Consider the following 21,973-nt stretch of genomic DNA (forward strand, 5'->3'; position numbering starts at 1 on the left):
CAAGCTCTGACTGACAGCTGGATCCTGGGACGCGGGCTGGAGCAGGTGGAAATCAAACCACGACAGTGCCACCGACCGAGGGAGCTGACCGGTCCCGGGCCCTCCTCACCACAGGCCTGCTCCACAGCCTGAAACCGCCCTGCGCTAAGGACTGTGCTCAGCCCACACAAGCGGCCCAAGTCAGCATCACGGGAAAGGACAGGCAGCCAGACTAGACGTGGCTGGTCTGGGGCCTGGCTCCCCTGGTTGGCTCCTGAGGACAGCCGGTCGGCACAGGAGAGCCTGCCCCAAAACACACCCTGAGAAACCCATGCTGCTCTGCTTCCTGCTACAAAGCCTGGAACGCTTTACTGCTGGGAAGTGCGCTCTAAGCACGGCCCCGGTCCACATACAGTGGCACTAATGAAGCTACAGAATCTTCTGAGCTTTTCGGAGGGGATGGAACGGTTGAAACCTCTGCCATATAATACCTGTAGTTATACCCTGACAATTCAAACTCAGAAAGCCTGCCAGGTGTTCCTAGCTAGTCTCATCTGACTTGCTACATGGCCAAGTTTAAAAACAAACAGCTCTCAGTGTTAGAAGCCAAGGTGCTGGGCAGCAAGGCCCTCCATGTGATAGAAAGTACGCAAGTTCTGCGTAGATTCGCCAAGTGCAAGCATGTCCTATGGATGACAAGGGCTGTAGTCCTGTGACCCCACGGAAAGGAAAGGAATCAAAAGCTCATGGAGCCTGTGCCTGCTGGGGATGAGCACTCTAATGCTCCCCATAAAAATCACACCCCGCCCTGGAACTGGGAGATGCACTCTTGCCCCAAGCTCAAAAGACAAGAAACTGGCATAGAGAGGGTCACAATCTGCTCAGAGCCCCTGGTGGGGGCGCAGCTGCCTCCAGGTGCTCACAGGTGCTCACGGGCAGGACCTGTGCCGGGCCTCCCTACCCTTCTCCACGAGCTGCCTCCAGCGCCGGGCCCACTCGGTGAGCTGCTGCGCGTACGCCTTCTCGATGCGTGCCCGCTCATGCAGACAGTTCATGAGGTCGGTGCACAGGCGATGGCCATCGTCAATCCGCTTCACGGTCCGCTTGTAGTTCCCGACCTAGGAAAGAGAACCAGCTGGGAGGCAGGGGCGTGGGGCAGCCTGTCCTTGGCTGCTGCACAAATGGCCTCGATGACAACCCCGGGGTTGCATGGTGACTACATCCCTCTCCCAGACTCTGAAAGGCACCCGGTGTTGTTAGACAACAAGCCTCTCTGTTTTGTTATTAACAGGATCGTACACATCAGTGAACAGGGCTTCTGAATGTTCTTTAGGTTGGGTACCAAGTAGAAACCGGGCGTGGGTCAGGGACGGAGGCAGACCGGCTCAGGAAGGGCTACTACAGAGGAAGGGGTGGGGCTGAGGACGCCTGAAAGGGCACCTCATGCAGACTGAGGGGCTGGGGCCAGCTTCCTGCAGTAGGTGACGTCTAACCAAAGCCTCTGCTCTGATGTCATCCATCACGTGCTGGGCTACTGCTTCCCAATCAGAGTCATAAACACTTTTCCACCTACTGGGCACCCACCATGTGCCAGCCATCCTGCAAGGTGTTTTACATCTCCAAACACTGTCTCCCCTAACCCAGCAGGAATAAATGTCCCCATTTTACAGATGAGGAAAAAAAGGCTTAGAGAAGTTATGTGGTTTATCAAGATCCTGCAGCCACAGGGGCTGAGCTACAGATGAAGGCTTTTTTTTTTTCTGTTGGAGACGGAGTCTCACTCCTCGCCCAGGCTGGAGTGCAGTGGCATGATCTTGGCTCGCTGCAACCTCCGCCTCCAGAGTTTAAGCATTCCCCTGCCTGCGCCTCCCAGGGAGCTGGGACTACAGGTACGCACCACCAGGCCCAGCTAATTTTTGTATTTTTAGTAGAGATAGGGTTTCACCATGTTGGCCAGGACGGTATCAATCTCTTGACCTCGTGATCTGCCTGCCTTGGCCTCCCACAGTGCTGGGATTACAGGTGTGAGGCACCGGACTTGGTCTGAAGGCAGTTTTTCAAACGATTTCAGGTAGGACTGTTTCGATGGCAAAGCTCTGTCAGGGCTAAGCTGAGTTTTGACTGCCTTTTTTTGCATATGAAAAGAGAAACTAGTTTGCCTAAGTTATAAATAATAATAGAATAACAGAAAATGTTAATGGCTAATTTGGGTGAAAATGAAAATGTTTAACGTTTCATTCTTTGAGCTGCTGGCTTGAGAGGACTGAGTTGGCTGATACTTGAGCACCCAGAGGAAATCTGACAGAAAAATGATCTCTTTTCATCCTTCTTCTCCCACTGCTTTCAAAAATCTTAGTCAACCCCTTGCTCGTTTTACCTTTTCCAAAAATCTCTCTGCCTGGCCCTGCAGAGACGGGCACGGGGAGGGAGGAGGGCTGTGGCACCCGGAGGAGGGGCTGTCCCTGAGGCCGAGCAAGGCCGGCGGAGATGACTCCACCCCTAAGAGAACCAGAATCCTGGTGAAAAGCAAAGACCCCTGGAAGGTGGTTAGCTTGGGCAGCCTTCTCCAGAGACAGATGAGACTTCCAGCTCTGCTCATTCCCTTCAAAGACCTCCCTGAGCGAGGCTGGCAGCTCATCAAAACATGAGCTGAACCTGAGCGTCTACCTGACACTCGGTCAGCTCCTGTGGGGAAGTCAAAAGCGAGCATTTTCACAGCTCATTCGAAGTGACATTATGTGCACCCCTCCCTTAAAATGAGGCCTTACTGTTACAGCAGGACGGAAAAAATGCCCAGCAAGCAACTCAGTGTCACTGAGCTGGTGGTAGGAGGAGCTGAGGTAATCACGGCCCTAACTCAGCCTTGACAGTCGGCATGAACCCACGACACAGAGCTGGATTTCAGCTCCCTATTACCAACAGTATTAAAATTGGTTGGAACCGGGACAGGTTCTAACTGGAAACCATCAAATCATGTATTTTGGCTCTCTTGAAACCTGCCTACCTCTCTGATTTTCAGAACCCTTGGGAAAAGGTTTAGACAAAACAAAATGGTATTTCTTTTTTTTTTTTTTTTTTTTTTTTTTGAGACGGAGTTTCGCTCTTGTTACCCAGGCTGGAGTGCAATGGCGCGATCTCGGCTCACCGCAACCTCCGCCTCCTGGGCTCAGGCAATTCTCCTGCCTCAGCCTCCCGAGTAGCTGGGATTACAGGCACACGCCACCATGCCCAGCTAATGTTTTGTATTTTTAGTAGAGACGGGGTTTCACCATGTTGACCAGGATGGTCTCGATCTCTTGACCTCGTGATCCACCCACCTCGGCCTCCCAAAGTGCTGGGATTACAGGCTTGAGCCACCGCGCCCAGCCTGAAAATCTTTTCTTATGACTATTTGCCATCTGTGTGCCTTCCTGAGTACAGTTTGTTTCTTTTTTTTTTCTTTTTGCTCTGTTGCCCAGGTTAGAGTTAGTGGCACAATCATGGCTCTCTGCAGCTTTAACCTCCCAGGTGCCAGTGATCCTCCGACCTCAGCCTCCCGAGTAGCTGGAACTACAGGCAAGTGCCACCACACCTGGCTAATTTTTGTACTTTTGCGGAGACGGGGTTTTGCCATGTTGCCCAGGCCGGTCTTGAATTCCTGGGCTCAAGTGATCCTCCCGCCTCAGCCTCCCAAAGTGTTAGGATTACAGATGTGAGCCACAGCACCTGGCCTGTTCCCTTTTTAATACATTTTTCTTTTAGACGAAGTCTAAACCTCTGTCTCCCAGGTTCAAGTGAGTCTCCTGCCTCAGCCTCCCGAGTAGCTAGGACTACAGGCACATGCTGCCATGCCCAGCTATTTTTTTGTATTTTAGTAGAAACAGGGTTTCATTGTATTGCCCAGGCTGCTTGCCAACTGCTGAGCTCAGGGAATCCATCCGCCTCAACCTCCCAAAGGGTTGGGCTTACAGGTGTGAGCCACTGCACCCGGCCACATTTTTTAAAAAAATCAAAGGTATAATAATGACTAGCTTTTAAAATGCAAGAAAATTTCCAAATATTGACAAATCAATCATACATTAACATCAGCACATACATAAACAACTTCTCTATCAGTTTCATAATTAAAAAGCTCTCTTTCACTTTTTCAAAACACGAGTTGTTTTGGGATAGCCAAATGGCAATGGCTGAAAACTTTAGGTAGAAACTGAATATAAGCAAGCTTTCTTCCAAACGTATTAATTGATTCATTCACAAAATCCTTATCTTTGAACCAGGCATGAAGCTCTGTTCCTAACTTCCTCTAAATTCAGGCTCACTCCACTCAGAAACTAAGCTAACAAAGACAAATGTTCAGCATACATGTGCCTGGACATCCCTTCACTGCCCTAAAGGACTGCCTGGCAGGTGGAGGGCCAACCATGTACCTACTGAGGGACTCCGCACTTGGGCACTGGAACCGCGGCACTGGGAGGAGGGGGTGAGAGGTACCCTGAAGGCAATACCCAAAGGGCATCTTCAAGGACAGCTGGGAGGCTGGCCAGATTAAAGGTGAGGTCAGGGAAATAATTCCAGGTGCATGGAACAGCATCAGAAAAAGGAAGGTGTGTCAGCATGGCGATGCTGGGGCACTGAGAGAAGTCAGCTGGGAATGGAACACAGAACACAGAGAATGACTGGTAATGAGGGCAGGCAGATGGTGAGAAAGGTGAGGGCTGGGCCTTCATTCTGAAGGGTGTTGGGCTTGGGGACTGGTGGGGTCAGAAGGCTGGTGGGGGTGGGTACATCCTGGAAGGAAGGATGACAGCAGCCTTCAGAGAAAGGGGCTGCAACAGTGGAACCCACGGCGGGCGAGCTGGAAAAGGGAGCCGCCACCCTCCAGGTGGTGAATGTGGGGACAGAGGTAATGGCTCCCAGACAGGCTTCTCTGCATACAGCATCCCCACCTTCTCCAGGCTGGGCACAGCAGGCTTGGGAAAGAGAACCTCCTTTCTCTTGTTGCCCAGGCTGGAGTGCAATGGTGTGATGTTGGCTCACCGCAACCTCTGCCTCCCGGGTTCAAGAGATTCTCCTGCCTCAGCCTCCCGAGTAACTGAGATTGCAAGTGTCCACAACCATGCCCAGCTAATTTTGTATTTTTAGTAAAGACGAAGTTTCTCTGCTAAAAACTGGTCAGGCTGGTCTCAAATTCCCGACCTCAGGTGATCCACCTGCCTCAGTCTCCTAAAGCACTGGGATAACAGGAGCATGCTCCTTTCTAGGGTCCTCAGAGGCTACTCTCCGGCCTCCCAGGGATGGGCCTTGGGGCCACATCCCTCATAATCAAGCTCTGCCTCCAGGGAATCCACTCCCTTCCCCATTCCCTTCCTGGAGCCCAGGACTGGCCCTGCCCTTGCCCTCCACTAGGCCACACCCACTCCCTCTCAGTGGGCCAGGCTTCTAATTGTTCCTCAGAGAACCCAGTGTCAGGTAAGCCTCAGTTTTAAAGTCGGCTAGGATGAGGTGGGGGCTGGAGTCTCAACCACCCCTATGCAGAAACATCCACGTAATCAGGAGCAGAGAAAGGAGCCCTGCCTGAAACCCAGCGGCTTACTGTCACAGACGTGCCGGAGGGACTATCCAGGGAGGCCGCGCCAGCTCCCCATCCATCCTGCGTGCATCTGGTGTAAACAGCCCAAAGGTGCCTTTCACAAAGACACTGGGGAAAGGTCTGCTGTGCAGACACAGGACCACGCCAAGCTCTGCGGCGCTCCCAAGCCCTAATCCCTTCAGACTCTGTGCCCTGAGAGGGTGTGGACCTGTGCCTTTCTAATCCACCACTCTTTCTCCGTTGCTACCCACAGGGTCTACCACACAGCAGGCACCCCAGAAAAATGTGAAGTAAAACCATAACATGACCAGAAGAAAATGCAGGTCAATACCTTTGTGACTCAGGGTAGGGATCCTTAAACAGAATTTTTTTTTTTTTTTTTTTTAAGATGGAGTCTAGCTCTGTCACCCAGGCTGGAGTGCAGTGGCGTGATCTCGGCTCACTGTAACCTCCACCTCCTAGTTCAAGCAATTCTCCTGCCTCAAGTCTCCTGAGTAGCTGGGCTGACAGCACACAGAGCACACAGATGCCTCTGCACGTGGGTGTCTGGAGGGATGCACCTGAGAACTGCAGGGCAGCGCCACACCTGTAGACTGACAACCACTAGAGAGTGGGAAAGGCCAAGTATGGGCAGAGGTGGGCGTACAGCACCCTTGACTGGATGTACGTGCGGGCAGACGTGGGCGTACAGCACCCTTGACTGGATGTACATGCGGGCAGGGTGGGCGTACAGCACCCTTCACTGGATGTACCTGTGGGCAGAGGTGGGCTACAGCACCCTTGACTGGATGTACGTGCGGGCAGAGGTGGGTACAGCACCCTTGACCGGATGTACGTGCGGGCAGAGGTGGGCGTACAGCACCCTTGACCGGATGTACGTGCGGGCAGAGGTGGGCGTACAGCACCCTTGACCGGATGTACGTGCGGGCAGAGGTGGGCGTACAGCACCCTTGACCGGATGTACGTGCGGGCAGAGGTGGGCGTACAGCACCCTTGACCGGATGTACGTGCGGGCAGAGGTGGGCGTACAGCACCCTTGACCGGATGTACGTGCGGGCAGAGGTGGGCGTACAGCACCCTTGACCGGATGTACGTGCGGGCAGAGGTGGGCGTACAGCACCCTTCACCGGATGTACGTGCGGGCAGAGGTGGGTACAGCACCCTTCACCGGATGTACGTGCGGGCAGAGGTGGGTACAGCACCCTTCACCGGATGTACGTGCGGGCAGAGGTGGGTACAGCACCCTTCACCGGATGTACGTGCGGGCAGAGGTGGGTACAGCACCCTTCACCGGATGTACGTGCGGGCAGAGGTGGGTACAGCACCCTTCACCGGATGTACGTGCGGGCAGAGGTGGGTACAGCACCCTTCACCGGATGTACGTGCGGGCAGAGGTGGGCGTACAGCACCCTTCACCGGATGTACGTGCGGGCAGAGGTGGGTACAGCACCCTTCACCGGATGTACGTGCGGGCAGAGGTGGGTACAGCACCCTTCACCGGATGTACGTGCGGGCAGAGGTGGGTACAGCACCCTTCACTGGATGTACGTGCGGGCAGAGGTGGGTACAGCACCCTTCACTGGATGTATGTGTGGAAAGCAGACAGAGCAGGCCTCTGCACATGACCCGGCTGTCATTAAGTCATGAAGCATGCAGGTGCCCTATGACGACCCGGCAACTTCATTCCGGGCTCACATCCCCACAGAAATGTTCCCTTGGGTCCCAGGGCAGGCAGGGGGCTTCTCCAGGGAAGGCATGGGTAAGCACGGGGCCCCGCAGCACAGCAGGACGAAGGACGCAAGACCTCATGGACACACTGACCTGGAACAGAAACAGAACGACGTGGGGCGTGACACCATTTACATCAACTAAGAATGTGTGCACATGAAGTAGGGGTGCAAAGATTATGAGAGCAGACGCTAATAAAGGCTGCACCATTAGAGATGGGGAGGGGGCCCCGGTATCAACTGCAGGTGGAGAAAGGGAGACAGGAACAGTACTGATGAATGAGACCCCCTCTTACCTGCCCCCATCCCAGCTCTCTGTTAAGTCTTGGCTCCTCTTCCCCATGCAGGCTTCTCTGATGCAGCCCGTCCTTGCTGGAGCACCAGTGTAGAGCACTGGCCCAGTCTACACCCACTGCACCCACAGACGGGGGAGACTCGTCTTAGGGCTCCTGCCATCTGGTCCAGCTGGGGGCTACAATGGCCCTTCCAAACACTGTCCCCATGCCCCTTGGGTCACAGCTCATTTCAAAATTGCCTCGAGCACATTAGCCTCACTTCCCCAGCTAGAGTGCAAGCCTCCCGGCAACAGGCACCACACACAGAGTGATTTTCACTAGTGACGGCATCATAATAGAGCATGCCCATACTTAGCCAGGCAGGGTACTGACAGTTTTACTTGCCACCCCACTTCGTTTTGTGATAGTGCTAGCCAGGGGATATTATTGATGTCTATTTTTAAAAATTAAATTGAATTTTATTATTTTATTTGTGTGAAGGGCCTCACTCTATTTCCCAGGCTAGAGTCTGGCGGCGCAATCAGAGGCATGACCCTCCTGGCTAAAGCAATCCTCCTGCCTTAGCCTCTGAGTAGCTGGGACCACAGGTATGTACCACGACACCTGGCTAATTTTTTATAATTTTTGTAGAGACAGGTTCTTACTATGTTTTCAGGGCCAATTTCAAACTCCTGGGCTCGAGCAATCCTCCCACAGTGCTGGGATTACAGGCGTGGGTCACCGCAGGTGGCCTAGTGGCCCTGTTTTACAGAAAAGGAAACGGAACTTGGAAGAGATACAGCCGCTCACGGTGACGCAGCAGCAGGAGAGGCCACCTGCCCAAGCCTCCCTCACGCCGGGATCAGAGCTGGTGTAAACTGAGTCTTACCCAGTCAACATCAGATGGTGTGTGTGCTTCCAGCCAGCCCTGTGGGCTCCAGCAAGAATCGTAAACAGAATTCCAGACTCCAAGCAGCGCATAGGCCCTGCTCCCATCCCCACATATGCCAACCAGGTTCCCAGTAACCCCAAGCCTGTAAACTGCTAGGACCTGTCGCCAAAGACGACCTTGATTTTAACTTCAGGATGATCATGCCCTTTAGTCTGTGGCCCTGAAGGCCCAAGCACAAGAGCTGCCCCCTCTGCACCCTGGAGAGGAAGGGTCAAGGGTGAGCCAGCTGTGCCAGGCTGACCAACAGAAGAGCTGCTGGCGGTACCCCTCTCCAGGCAAGCCCCTGGAACCAAAGTCAAATGCTTTATCCAAAGCTGACCAGGTATGCCAGGAAGCTCCAGCATCTCCTCTGTCAGCCTGAATGACAAGGATGAGAGGCAACTGTTCAGGAATCCCTTGATTTCAGTTCTGCAGTTGGCAACAGGATGGGCGAAATGGGCTTTTGACATCTTGTTCAAATCCACCGGATTTCCCCGCCCTAACGGGACCTCCTTCCCTTCAACCTGCTTTCAGATGTGGCCCCGCCCTGAAATGTTTAACTTTATCCAAGTTCTTCTCCATGTATGTCTGTCCCTTCAGTTGTCAAGTAGAGTCAGAGCTATTCCTGTGAGGACCAAGGGCCCCTGGACAGGAGGCACTGCTGGGTAGGTCTCTTCCCAGCCAACTGGGCTTTCCACCAGCCATGGCTACTGCCTGACAAGATCTAACCTCTTGCTAAGACACTTCTTCGCCCCGTCTGGGGGCCAGGGTTGGGGGCGCGGTGAGCCTTCACAGCTCCAGGGTTTCTGATTGAAGCTGATGGGGGAGCCTCCTGGCATACCTGACCAGCTCTGGGTAAAGCATTTGACTCTGGTTCCATGGGCTTACCTGAAGGAGCACCACCAGGGGTGGTTCTTCTGGCTCAGCTAGGACCAGGTGGCTCGCCCTTGTCCCTTCCTCTCCAGGGTGCAGAGGGAACAGTTTCGAGTCTGTTGATGCCACCAGCTGGCTGGCTCCCCCCGAAGCATTCATAACTCCATTTCCGAGTGTCTGGCAACACTCTCTTGCCACTCAAGAGATATTTAATGAACAACCACTGTGTGTGAAGGACCACAAGGCCCTAGGTATACAGCAGTGAACAAACTGCCAGGACGCTCCCTCACGGAACTGATGGCTAGAAAAATAAAGCAATGAGACAGTGACAGATTCTGAGAAGGAATATTCTGGGTGCTCGGGGCTGCCTGGAGGAAGCGATGTTTGAGGCAAGAGCCAAAGGCAACTCCGAGGCAAGGCCGCTTTCTGACAGCCAGAGGAAGACGCCACAAGGCCCGCGGAGAGTGAGCTGGGGGCGCCGCTGCCCCAGGACACCTCCCCTGTGGTTCACCCCTCCCCTGGTACCCTGTGTGGACATGTGCTGTCACACTGCAAAATGCATTAACATAGTGGGTTCTGAGGGCAACTACTACGCCTCTATATGTCTCCATCATCCATGCCAGGCAGAGAGAGGGCATCCTATCTTCTCAGAGCCCAAATGGTGCTGGGAGCTGGGATTTCCATTCCCTACGGAAAGGAAGGGACTGGGAAGTTGCTGAGACCTCAGAGGTATGGCCAGTGAAAGAACTTGTGATCCTTTATCTAGCCGTTGTTTTTCTGGTTTTGTTTTTTTTTGAGACGGAGTTTCGCTCTGTTACCAGGCTAGAGTGCAATGGTGCAATCTTGGCTCACTGCAACCTCCGCCTCCCAGGTTCAGGTGATTCTCCTGCCTCAGCCTCCCAAGTAGCTAGGATTATAGGCGCCCGCCACCATGCCCAGCTAACTTTTGTATTTTTAGTAGAGACAGGGCTTCGCTATGTTGGCCAGGCTGGTCTAGAACTCTTGACCTCAGGTGATCTGCCTGCCTCAGCCTCTGAAAGTGCTGGGATTATAGATGTGAGCCACCACACCCGGCCTATTTATCAGTTCTTCATCCTGTGAGTCACACAAGCTCTCCCCATGGTACCTAAAAGGAATCAAGTCTTAGCACATCGTCAGCCAATAACTGCATGGCTGAAGGATGAGCAGCTCCTGGTCCTTCTGCGCATTCCTGAGAGAGTCACGTAAACAGTGTGCTGCAGTGCCTCACCGGGCCTTCCCTGCAGCTACAAAGCTTTCAGGGAAATCAAGGGCCTGAGTTAGTTTATCCCTAAGCCTACCTGTGCCCCAGGCAGCTGGGAGGGCTCCAGGACTAAGTACCTTCTCCTCAGGACTGTGTCCTGCAGGGTCACTACCTCTTGCCCACATCCCTGGGGAGGGTGTGCATGCGCCTGACTGATGTTGTATCCTGTACACACCTGCCAGGCGTCTCCATGGTGACAGCTTCCGGCAATGATCTTCCAATCTATCCGAACCCCTACGCTGAATCTTCCTTTCCAAATGGGGATGACTGTTGATCTTAGGATTGTGAAATCTGTGATGTGTGTTTGAAAATACCAAAGAGTAGCAGGTGTGCTTGAAAAATCATCAGGTCTGTGCCTTGCTTTCAGATCTCAAACTGCATCCTCATTTCTATGGGATTCCACTCTCCCTGGTCCCCAAACTTCCTACCAGTTTGTCCACCACTGGGCTCCCAACTTGTCCCAGCCCTGGAATGAAGGCCCTAGGAGTTCCACACCTCGGTGCTACCTTGAACTACAACCCCAGACTACCACCTAACCTCACTGGGCCCCCCATCTGCAAATGTGGTGATGCTATTTATGTTGCAGGACCCAAGAGGGTTAGAGACGCGGCTGGGCGCGGTGCCTCACGCCTGTAATCCTAGCACTTTGGGAGGCCGAGGTGGGTGGATCACCTGAGGTCAGGAGTTCAAGACCAGCCTGACCATCATGGTGAAACCCCATCTTTAAAAAAAAAGAAAGAAAAGAAGAGACAGAGACGGATGCTCCCTGCCTAGGCCTAGACCTGCTGCTATTGTTTTATCAACAGATACAGCTTCCAAATCATCCTGAGTGTGATCTGCAATCCTGGCTCGATTCTGACCCAGCACTAGTCCTGTCCTTTCCTTGGGGCCTTACTTCTGTCTCTACTCTGGGTTTTCAGTTCTTGCCCCCAACACTGACTGGTCCTAACCGCTGTTCCTGAAACCTGTATCTACCCTGAAAGTACCCCTCGCTGTTTGATAATTTAAAAGCATGAATCCTAGATTTTGACAACCTTAAAGGCCAATTGAGTTATTAATCTTTAACTGAAATGTTCAAAATGACAAAATAAAAAATAGATAAAATAGAAACCCAGAAATTGCAATTTTCAGATCCTAACTCCGAAGGCAGAACACGTAAGATAAATAACGTCCAGTGGAAGGATGCGTCTATGCACGGCTGTGCGGAACTCAACTCCTCCCAGAGGCCGCTCGCTGGCCAGGGCCCCATGCTCTGCTCCCTTGGTGCGTGTTGTGCACGTTATGCCGATGTCGCAAATGCCCTGCCATACCTACACATGTGCCACCCTGTGTGCCATGGCCCTCAAGACCCTACCGTGGAGCCCTGGGTCTCTGGGAAGAAGTGTGCTGCACCCCAGCTCCGCCCCCCCCACGCTGTGCCCAGCCCAAACAATCATTTATCCACACATGCCTCCATGGAAAGCCACCATAGTCTAATGAGCACTACAGACAGCACCTGCTCTAAAATGAAAGCATATTTGTTACCGAGTAGAAAGGAAAAATACGTCTCTTCAGCAGCTTTAGAAAGTTACTCTGACATCACTGAAATCAAAGGAGAAAATAAAATTTTATCCTCAAAAGACAGCACAACACCCTGAAGTGCTAAATCCCCTCAAGGCAAAAACCAAAGAACTCTTTCTCTGCATTTAGAATGCCAGCATTTAGACAGGGGAGACAGGTCTGCCTGCACCACAGAAGGAAAGGCGACCCCATTCATCCACCTTTTCCTGTCTCTGCATGTGCCACACTCCCATGTGTGGCAGCAGAAACGGTAAGCGTAGAGAGGATGCTGAGAGAGCACTCGGGCTCGGGAGTCACTGAAACTTGGCCCCACCATGCAGGTGCCCGGGACCCCAGACAAGATAAACTCTGGGTATCAGCACGCTCATCGGTGCTGCTGCCCAGTGCCGACAACCAGCAAGTGGCCTCCCTGGCCTGGGCAGTTGATCACAGAACAGCAGCAGGTCGTCACTGCTAACTCAGCCTGACCTGCAACAGTGTGCACTGAATTCTGCTTTCTCTTCCCCCACTGAAAGTAGAACTTGATTTTTCCCAGGATCAGGAATGACTGATCACACAGGCCAAAGACCATGCTGCAGATGGCATACATCAAAGGGCACGAGCTGAAAGCAAAATGACAGACTGATAGACTGCCCGGCTGGCTCCCTGCGGTGCTCCCGGTGGATGGGTAAAGGGGACTGGTGAGGGCCGGGGCTGGTCCTTGCCGTGTCTGCCTGCATCAGGGTCCACCTGTGGGAACCCGGCTAGCTCTGCAACTGCTGGAACCCAGCAGGAGAGGTTCCCATGAGCCCTTCAGTCACATCCACCTGACCACCCACCGCCACCCACTCCTTCATGTATGGAAGTCCCTCCCACGAGCTAGGGAACGGCGGCCATGGACAGAGATAGCAGCAGTGCTGAAAACTGTCCAAGAGAAAGGGAAGCCACCTGTGGAACTGTCTCGGTGCTGCTGCTGGCCTGTGAGCTTCAAGAAGACAGGGCCTGGCCCTGTCACATTCACCTCTGTGTCCCAGCCCCAAGCTCAGGCCAGGCAGTGGGTGGAGTGCTCGATCCGGACAGCCTGAACTGACTGACCAACGGGGACAAAGCTCGGTTAACACCCACCACATCACTCGGGAAACCTCCATTACTGGGTGGAGACTGGGCAGCAAAGGCTGCTTTCTGCTCTAATCTCAATGTTAAAGTTGAGATTAGAGCAGGCAAGTGTCCCGTGTTGACTTCTACGTGTTTTCATAAACATCCAGGCATTGCTTAGGTTGTGGATTCTGAACGGTGACAACCACCCATTTTGAAACACATAATTCTGAAGAGTCACAAGGTTCAGGGTCAGCCAAACTTGGCCAAGACAAAGGCAGCCCACATGTGAGGGCCCTGATCTGCCCCACAGGATGACAAAGGCTATCTGAAACGTAATGGAAATGTCCAGTGTAGCTCAGGGGGAGGGTCACCCACCACAGAAGGACAGCCTCTTAGGAAAACTGTTTTCTCACTGGCTTAGAAGAAATTCACATGAATACGACTCATTCCTGAAAAAGGTAGGTAGAGAGTGCTCTGAAGAGCCGGCTGTAGCAGCTTGTTCAGAAATCCCAGGATGGCCAAATGCCATCAGAAACGCAACCCTCCCCAAAATAAGGATAAGAACCTTAAACGAAGATCATGCAATATATACCATGTCCCTATTTTGTGTGTAACATCAGGGTAGGATAAGGAGTTTTTGCCAAAAAAGAAAAAAAGTACCACACACAATTTTAGCCTCTTTGCAGGTATTCTCTGTAGTTCTCTTTTTTTTTTTTTTTTTTTTTTTTTGAGACAGAGTTTCACTCTTGTTACCCAGGCTGGAGTGCAATGGCGCGATCTCGGCTCACTGCAACCTCCGCCTCCTGGGTTCAGGCAATTCTCCTGCCTCAGCCTCCTGAGTAGCTGGGATTACAGGCACGCGCCACCATGCCCAGCTAATTTTTTGTAGTTTTAGTAGAGACAGGGTTTCACCATGTTGACCAGGATGGTCTCGATCTCTTGACCTCGTGATCCACCCGCTTCGGCCTCCTAAAGTGCTGGGATTACAGGCTTGAGCCACCGCGCCCGGCCTCTGTAGTTCTTAAAACCATCCTGGGAAGTAGAAAATTAATGCCATGTTACAGGCTAGGAAATGCTGGCTAGCACAGGGAAGATTGCCCAAGCCTGCCCAGAGCAGTCAGGGAAGGCTCTTCCTTTCCCAGAGCAGCTCCCAAGGAAGGAGATCAAAGTCTGGGTGGAAGAAAGAATCCTCCAAGCCACACCAGGCTGGATGCAGATCTTTGTGGACGGGAGCCAAGGATGGCTCAGCTTCGCTGGAGCCCGGGGCAGAGCTTCTCAGGAAGGGTCAGGGAGTCCAGCTGGCTGTCAACTCATGCTAGTATCTCAGCCATGCTAAAGGGTATGGTTCTACTTTGAAGGTGATGCAGAAAATTGAAGCTTCCCAGCAGGGCAGGGAGCCATCCAGTCTGCTTTTCTAGCTGGGCTACCTGGCAGTGAGGTGGACACTGAGGAGCCAATGCCTTAATCCTTGTTCATGGTTCAGCAGATACTAGTTTGGTGGAAAGAAATAATTCATGGTAATTTTTAGAAACCTTAGTGAAACTAATGTGGGCCACTGACCTAGCAGCCGTGTCTGAGCACAGTGCGGTGATAACTAAGCTGACACACATCCTGTTCCGAGGAGGCTGTGGATGTGGGCAGGCTGCTCCCACAGGGCTGTCACAGACAGGCCGTCCCATGGAAAAGTCGCTGGGGTCGGCGCACGTGGAGGCGGCTGGAGAGTAGGCAGAGCCGGTCACTGCTGCTGAGCGTGAGGTGCACCGACGTTCCCTCGCTTCACGCTTGCGCGCAGTGCACTGCCCTGCCGCCTCCAATCTGCTCTCCGCCCAACGCTGGCTGGAGCCTGTGTTCTCATGTGGGGTGCCCAGGACTTAGCCCAGGGCCTGCCTGGGCCAAGGCAGCTTCCAAACATGTGTCCTACCAAGTTGGTGTGGAAGGGTGGGGAAAGCGCGTCCCATTCCACACGGACGATGTACACGGAGGCGTTCTCACGTGACGAGCTGTCCTGCAGTGCTAGAGTCTGAGGGAAACCAGCCCGACTGAGAGAAGGTTACAAACGACCTACAAGGGGCGCCCTCCTGGCAGGGAACGGTCAATGCTGAGAGTCACGCGCCAGCTCTTCAGGCGTTCCCAGAATATCTGACGCAAGATACCTATGTTATCTTCATCTCCCCAAATACTCTTCTTCTCAGGGGCTCTTTGTACCCACAAGATAGTGCAGGGAGGTCAGACCCAGCCTGGGTTCATCCAGGAGATCTGAGCTCTAACGCACAGAGAGCTGACAGCTGAGCGGAAATCCCACCTGCGGGGAGCTTGTGTTGGGGCAGACTCAGGCTCCAGTTCCTAATATAAGCAGTGTCTGCCCTCCCAGCCTGGCCCCCAAGGAGCCCTCGGAGATCCAGGCAGCACTGGTGACACTTGAAAAGCCCATGGCTCACAGCCCAGGCCCTTTGGTACACCAGCTCCCAGAACCGCAGGGGAGGCTGGAAGCGGTGCCCAGAGGCAGACGCAGGAGGAGGATCCCCAGCTCCTGGAACAAGTCAGAAAAACCTGCCAGAAGCAGCCAAGCTGCCCCACACCCTGCCATGAAGCCTGTGGGCAGACCAGGCCAGGCTTGGACTGGCTGAGGGAGCACCCACTTGGGGAACCGGCTCCACTTGGCCCCTGCCACTCGAATCCCACACGACTTCCCGGCGTGCTCCAAAACTGGCCCTTAGCTCCAAAAAGGTCAAGGTCCTCAGCCCTCTTTAAGATCACAGTCAGGCTCCAGACATGGTTCCAGCCTGGAACACCATCCCTCTACCTGTTCCCAATTCTTGGCCCAACCCGGCGCAACCACAGGCCTCCTCTGCTGACTCCACCCAGCAGACCATGTCACTGAGAGGCAGAGCTGGGGGTGGTCCCGCCTGCTCTCACACTCCATAAGCACCTTCTTTGTGGGAACTGGATCCCCTCTCCTCTCTTCCTCTTTTTTTCCCCCCCATAAATCTATAGGTTCAGGAATGTGGGAGGCTCTCCTTCTGAATATGCATTAAATACCTCTCTTCAGCATTAGGTCCCTGCAGGTAACCCCTCCTCCCGCAGATCAGTATGAGTTTCTTCATTCGTCTAGCATCCGAGCACAGGGAAGTTCCAGGCTTCCACGCTGCCTTTCCGGCCCCTTGCCCCAGGGGAACCCCAGCAAATCCTACAGCACCTGGCATGATGACCTGCTAAGGTCTATCTTATTCCTCCAAATGTCACACCAAAGGCCCCTGGAGGACACAGACACACAGAAAATGGCTCCGGAATAACATATTCCAATTACTACCCTTTGGGAATGACATATTCCCAAGTACCCAGGAAAGAGTAAAATTAAACGCAGAAAATTTTTCCACCTCAAGACCACAGGCTTTCTTTGGAAAAGTGTCCTTCCATGGGAAAGAGGAGCTTGCTGTCTGCCTGGGAAGACCGCAGCTGGCAGTGTGCACCCGAGTCTCTCAGATCTTCCCTGCAGTCCGGCGTGCTGAGCAGTCGCCCACAACTCAACAAACATCCATCACGGAGGAGGCGGGCGGCAGCAGCGCTGCAGAGCTGATACCAGCTGGAGAGTCATTTCAGGGACAGCATCACAAGCTCAGCAGAGCCCGCTTGAGCACTTTTGGGCAAAAGGAGATAGATAGGTTTGTCTACTGACATTACTGCCATTGAGAATTTAACACGGAACATAAGAGCTTAATTACGACTCGTTAAAGCTACCTGATTTACTATATGCTGTCAATATACACTAGCAACGTTCACCTAAATGCTTTTTAACAAGCAGCTGAAGATGTCCATAATAACACTACGTTTAGCTATGCAATTTTCCCAGCAGTTTCTGCCACCAAGCGAGTAATTAAGACAATGCCGCCAAGGGCACCACAGAAACAGACGTCAAGTGTGTGCACGGACTCCCTCAGCTCCCACGCCAGCGGGAAGGGTCCCCCACCAGCCTTGCCCTGATGCCCTAAAACGAACACATGTATTCATTCTTTTAACCCTCACAATACTAGGATGTGGGTACCATTATTACCCCCATCTTATGGATGGGGAAATGAAGGCAAAGAAAATCAGTAACTTGCCCAAAGCCACACGTAGGAAGTAAGTGACCAGACCTCTGGCTCCAAAGCAATGTCTTCCCCTGTCCCGGCTGCTTCCCCCAGCCCATCCCGCACAAGGAAGGGCCTTTTGAGTGTGCTTGTCCTGTCTGCACCATCACCAAGCTCCAGGCAGGGACTGACTGATGCCAGCCAGCAATGTCACCACAGTTACAAAAGAGAGGCTCCCCATAACTGGAAAGGTTTCCATCTACAGTTAGTTTTGGTTCAGTGGTGAGAACAAGGGCCTGCATTTCTAAAGGCCAGCATCACGGGAGCTCACAGGAAGGTTTTGCACAGCTGCCACCAGCTCCATGAGTGCTCCTGCGATACTGATGAGGCCACAGTCTCTCGGGGGGCCAGCCGGCAGGACCTGATGACTGTGAACCTGGACCTGCAGGTTGGGGCAGAGGCAGTCCTGAATTCTAGCACTGTTCCAGGAGCGCCTCCAAACCACATCTTGTAACTGCTGGTTCTAAGACAGCTTCGTCTAGTCTCACTGCCAACCTTCCTGCCGTGCCATGACCTATGTGACTGTCCCGGCTCCTGCCACTCTTGCTGTCTTAAGTGAAATATCTCCCACACAGATGTGCCTCGCCGGCGGCTGAAATCTGAGCTGGGTACCCCCCACCCCTCCGGAAGGATGCCCCCAGCCAAGGGGTGGCAGCAGAGAGGGCTTGCATGCTCTGTGCTTTTCCACATTTACTTCTGCTGTAGCAGAAGCCAGCTCCTGGAGGGCAGGGACTCCGTCTGTCTTATCCCTTGCCTAGCACACTATAGGTACTCAGTAAACATACTTTGAACAAAAGGTATTCGGCTAAAAGTCAATGATGGTCTTTTTGTCCAAGACACAGGGGAAAATGTGTTGACAGAATTTTGAGCTCCTTGCCCATCTTTTTTATAAACCTGGGCTTGTCTATACCACAATGCATCTCACTGTGATCATTTGTTTGTAAAATGACTGCATCCTAGTCCAACACCAGGGCATCACCCTCATCTCTTCTACCAGCAGAGCCTCCTGTATCATTGCCATCCATGTTCTTATCTTATCTGGCAGCCCCCCTCAGAGGCCAACAGTATCCCCCGCTTCACACATGAAGATTGCGGGGCTCAGATCAGTTGGGCAACTTGCCCAAGGTCACACAGCCAGCAACAGCACAGCTGGGATCAGAGCTCAGAGTTTTCTAACTGCAAAGCCTCTTTCCACGAAGGCTACAACTGCCAGAAGAGCTCCAGGGGTTTTGCCACAGGGCCAAAATTGACCAAAAATTGACTCCTATAGGCCCAGCTACTCAGTAGGCTGAGGTGGGAGGATGGCTTTAGCCAGGAGATCAAGGCTTAGTGAGCCATGATGGCTCCACTGCACCTACAGCCTGTGCAACAGAGCGAGACTCAACTCTTTTTTTTTTTGAGACGGAGTTTTGCTCTTGTTACCCAGGCTGGAGTGCAATGGCGCGATCTCGGCTCACCGCAACCTCCGCCTCCTGGGCTCAGGCAATTCTCCTGCCTCAGCCTCCTGAGTAGCTGGGATTACAGGCACGTGCCACCATGCCCAGCTAGTTTTTTGTATTTTTAGTAGAGACGGGGTTTCACCTTGTTGACCGGGATGGTCTCGATCTCTTGACCTTGTGATCCGCCCGCCTCGGCCTCCCAAAGTGCTGGGATTACAGGCGTGAGCCACCGCGCCCGGCCTAAGACCTCAACAAGAAAGAAGAAAGAAAGAAAGGAAAGAGAGAAAGAGAGAAAGAAAGAAACAAACAAACATGTACTCTACATTAACCAGGAGGCAGGACAATTACATGGGACTCAGGAACAACAACTCCCGCCCTCCACCACCACAAAAAGCAAAAATAATCGAATCAGGAAGAGAGCTAATCAAGGGTAGAGACTGGCGGCCCATGCTCTGACAAGTGCGAAGGCGTCTGCCCTGCGGCCACTAGCCTGTGCTGTCCAGCATGACGTCAAATCACAGCCCTCCGTGATTCTACGTAAAACTCAACAGTCAAGTGCCTCAAAGGATAAGCCGAGCAGTCAGTGTCTATCACTCCCAGTCACACCACAGCAAACACGGAAAGGAAGGTGATCGCCAAGACCTTTCGTGAACATCCCTAGCCTGTGCAAGTCTCAGACTTTCCTAGCGAGGTGAGTTCACTGCCTTCAGTGACGGCTAAGGCACACCTGCACTGGCTAAAAACAGGTACCCACACCTTTTCTGCTGCTATCTAGGTCTGACTCCAAGTGCCTGGCTGGTTTTGGGGTATGTTCACCTCATTTCCCAACCTCCACTAAAAAAACAAAAGGCCTGCCAGGCATTATTGGCCTGGCCACTCCATTCACTGGAAGAAAGCAGGTGCGGTACCTCCCAGAAGCTGTCACTGGACACTTCTACTCCGATGGAATCATCATACGCGACAGACATTTCTTCAAAGGCTGAGGGAGCAGCAAAGTAGACGTAGTCAGGGGTCAACTTCGGATGCTCAAAATCTGTAGACAAACCTATAAACAGAAAACATAATTCATTGTGGTTTTCACATTCCCAAGGTAAAGAAACAAGTCCTCTCTACTTTACAACTTCCCCTTTGTAATCACTGCCTTCAGTATGGAGCAGTCTATAACACTTCCTTTAGGTGGAAGAAAGTCAATAAATAGACTCCAAACAACACTGGGCGCAAATGTGTATGTGTGTGGTGGTGGGTGGGGGTGCACGTGCATTAAAGCAGGCAGAGTCCTTGGGTCTCTGGGCTCACCCCTCCTGGCCCACTGTGCCTACGTGGCAGGGCTAGGACCTGGGATAAAACGTGAGTGGAGGTAATCCCACCTGTGACATCCGACTCCCCTCTCCAGAGTGCCCACCACATTCCACGTGAGCACTGTCCCCACTCAACTCCATCTTTACTGACTCAGTCAGTGAAGCCCGGAATTCAGACCAGTTTGTTCTGACACTGTCTGTATGTGGCTCAGCTGGAAAGCTAAATCACTTCTGAGTAACAGATTCAGCAATCTATAATCCAGGTAAGGGTAATGGGGGCAATTATTTCCCCTGTTGGAGGGAAGAAACTGAAGGACTCCCATAAGCACAAAGCACACCTTGCTGGAATGACCTGTCCATGGCCAAGATGAAACCGTCTGACTTTTGGTGAAAAGGTGACTCCACCTTTCTTTACCTTACCCTGTGTTCAGAACACACAGCCAGAGACCCAAGACCTTCCTCACCGCCGCAGTCAACAGTCCAAAGCCTTAGCTTGGCAACAGGAGGGGTGACATGGAGTGACCAACATGTTTTGAGCACCAATAAGGTACAAGACTTTGTTCCAGATCCTGTTCCACACGTTATCACACGAATCTTCATGATTCTCTGTGACACAGCCTGGAATTGCAGGAAGAAACACAGACTCCAGAGTCAGGTTGCCTGGGCTTGAATCCCAGACCCGTTACTTATGATTTGGGCAACAGTGGGCAAGTTACCTATCCTCTCTGTGTCTCGCTGGGCTTATCTGTAAAAGACAGACAACAATGGAACCTACATCACAGAACCGTTGTGAGTCAAATACATACAGGGGCTTGGAACAATACGTGGTCCTCAGTAAGTGCTATGAACATAGTCAATAATGAATCGTCGTTGCCACTATAGTTATTGTATAGTAACTATTATTACTATCATTACTTCTGTCTCTAAAGTCAAAAAAATCGACGTTCAGGGATATTCAGTAATTTGCCCACAGTTGTCCAAGTAATGGGTGGTGGAGAATAGCATTCGACACTAGTTCTGCCTGCTTGCTGAGATAATATTCTCTCCATTACACCAAGCTGTTTTCCAAAAGCAATCTCAAAGTTAAGCAAATCAGGCTTCCTAAAACCTAAAATTGAATCGATAATTAAAAGAGCTTAATCTGGTGGACTGCAGCGCTTCTAAAGGTGAACACGCTATTATGCAGCAATAGAACAAGGTGGGGAACAGATAACCGTGCTTCAAAGTCAAGCCCTCCAAAGACACTGCCGCTGTGATGAGACCAGTGCAGGAACAGGCATGCTCCTAACCAGGCTCTCATGAAGACAGCACCAGCAAGGGGTTCTCCTACGCTGCCTGAGGCTCTGCTTCAAAATCATTGACTAGGATTCACAGAGACTGGACAGGCCACCTGGCCTGGGCCCTGATGCCACCTCTCACGGAATTTTTTTTTTTTTTTTTTGAGATGGAATCTGGCTCTGTTGCTCAGGCTAGGGTGCAGCAGCGCCATCTCAGCTCACTCCACCTCTGCTTCCAAGGTTCAAGTGACTCTCGTGCCTCAGCCTCCCCAGTAGCTTGGATTATAGGTGTGCACCACCATGCCCAACTAATTTTTATAGTTTTTAGTAGAGATGGGGTTTCGGCATGTTGGTTGGCCAGGCTGGTCTCGAACTCCTGACCTCAAGTGATCCACCCACCTTGGCCTCCCAAAGGGATGGAATTATAGGTGTGAGCCTTTTTTTCTGTGGAATCCTATGCTACTAGCCAGGGCCCTCCTGGAGTTACCTCAGGCTAGGTTTCAGCAGCAGGAAGTTTTCTCCCAGAGCAGCTGGTCTCTGCCCTAGGCTTCTCAGGGAA

At 52.4% G+C, this 21,973-nt stretch overlaps 1 protein-coding gene across 4 annotated transcripts in view; it reads right to left on the minus strand.

Annotated features, from left to right (window-relative positions):
- The window catches only part of PACSIN2 (protein kinase C and casein kinase substrate in neurons 2), a 134,623-nt gene that overhangs the window by 18,778 nt on the left and 93,872 nt on the right, over positions 1–21,973 (minus strand). For all 4 annotated transcript variants that reach the window (XM_039462991.2, XM_074390881.1, XM_039462994.2 and 1 more), the window contains exons 2-3: positions 19,748–19,884; positions 941–1,097 (exon numbers count right to left, since the gene is read on the minus strand). In XM_039462991.2, the coding sequence (XP_039318925.1) occupies positions 941–1,097; positions 19,748–19,807 (217 nt within the window). In that variant the 5' untranslated portion in view covers positions 19,808–19,884. The remainder of the gene's footprint in view (positions 1–940; positions 1,098–19,747; positions 19,885–21,973) is intronic.

This window comes from Saimiri boliviensis, chromosome 21 (assembly GCF_048565385.1).
Source record: "Saimiri boliviensis isolate mSaiBol1 chromosome 21, mSaiBol1.pri, whole genome shotgun sequence".
Classification (NCBI taxonomy): Eukaryota; Metazoa; Chordata; class Mammalia; order Primates; family Cebidae; genus Saimiri; species Saimiri boliviensis.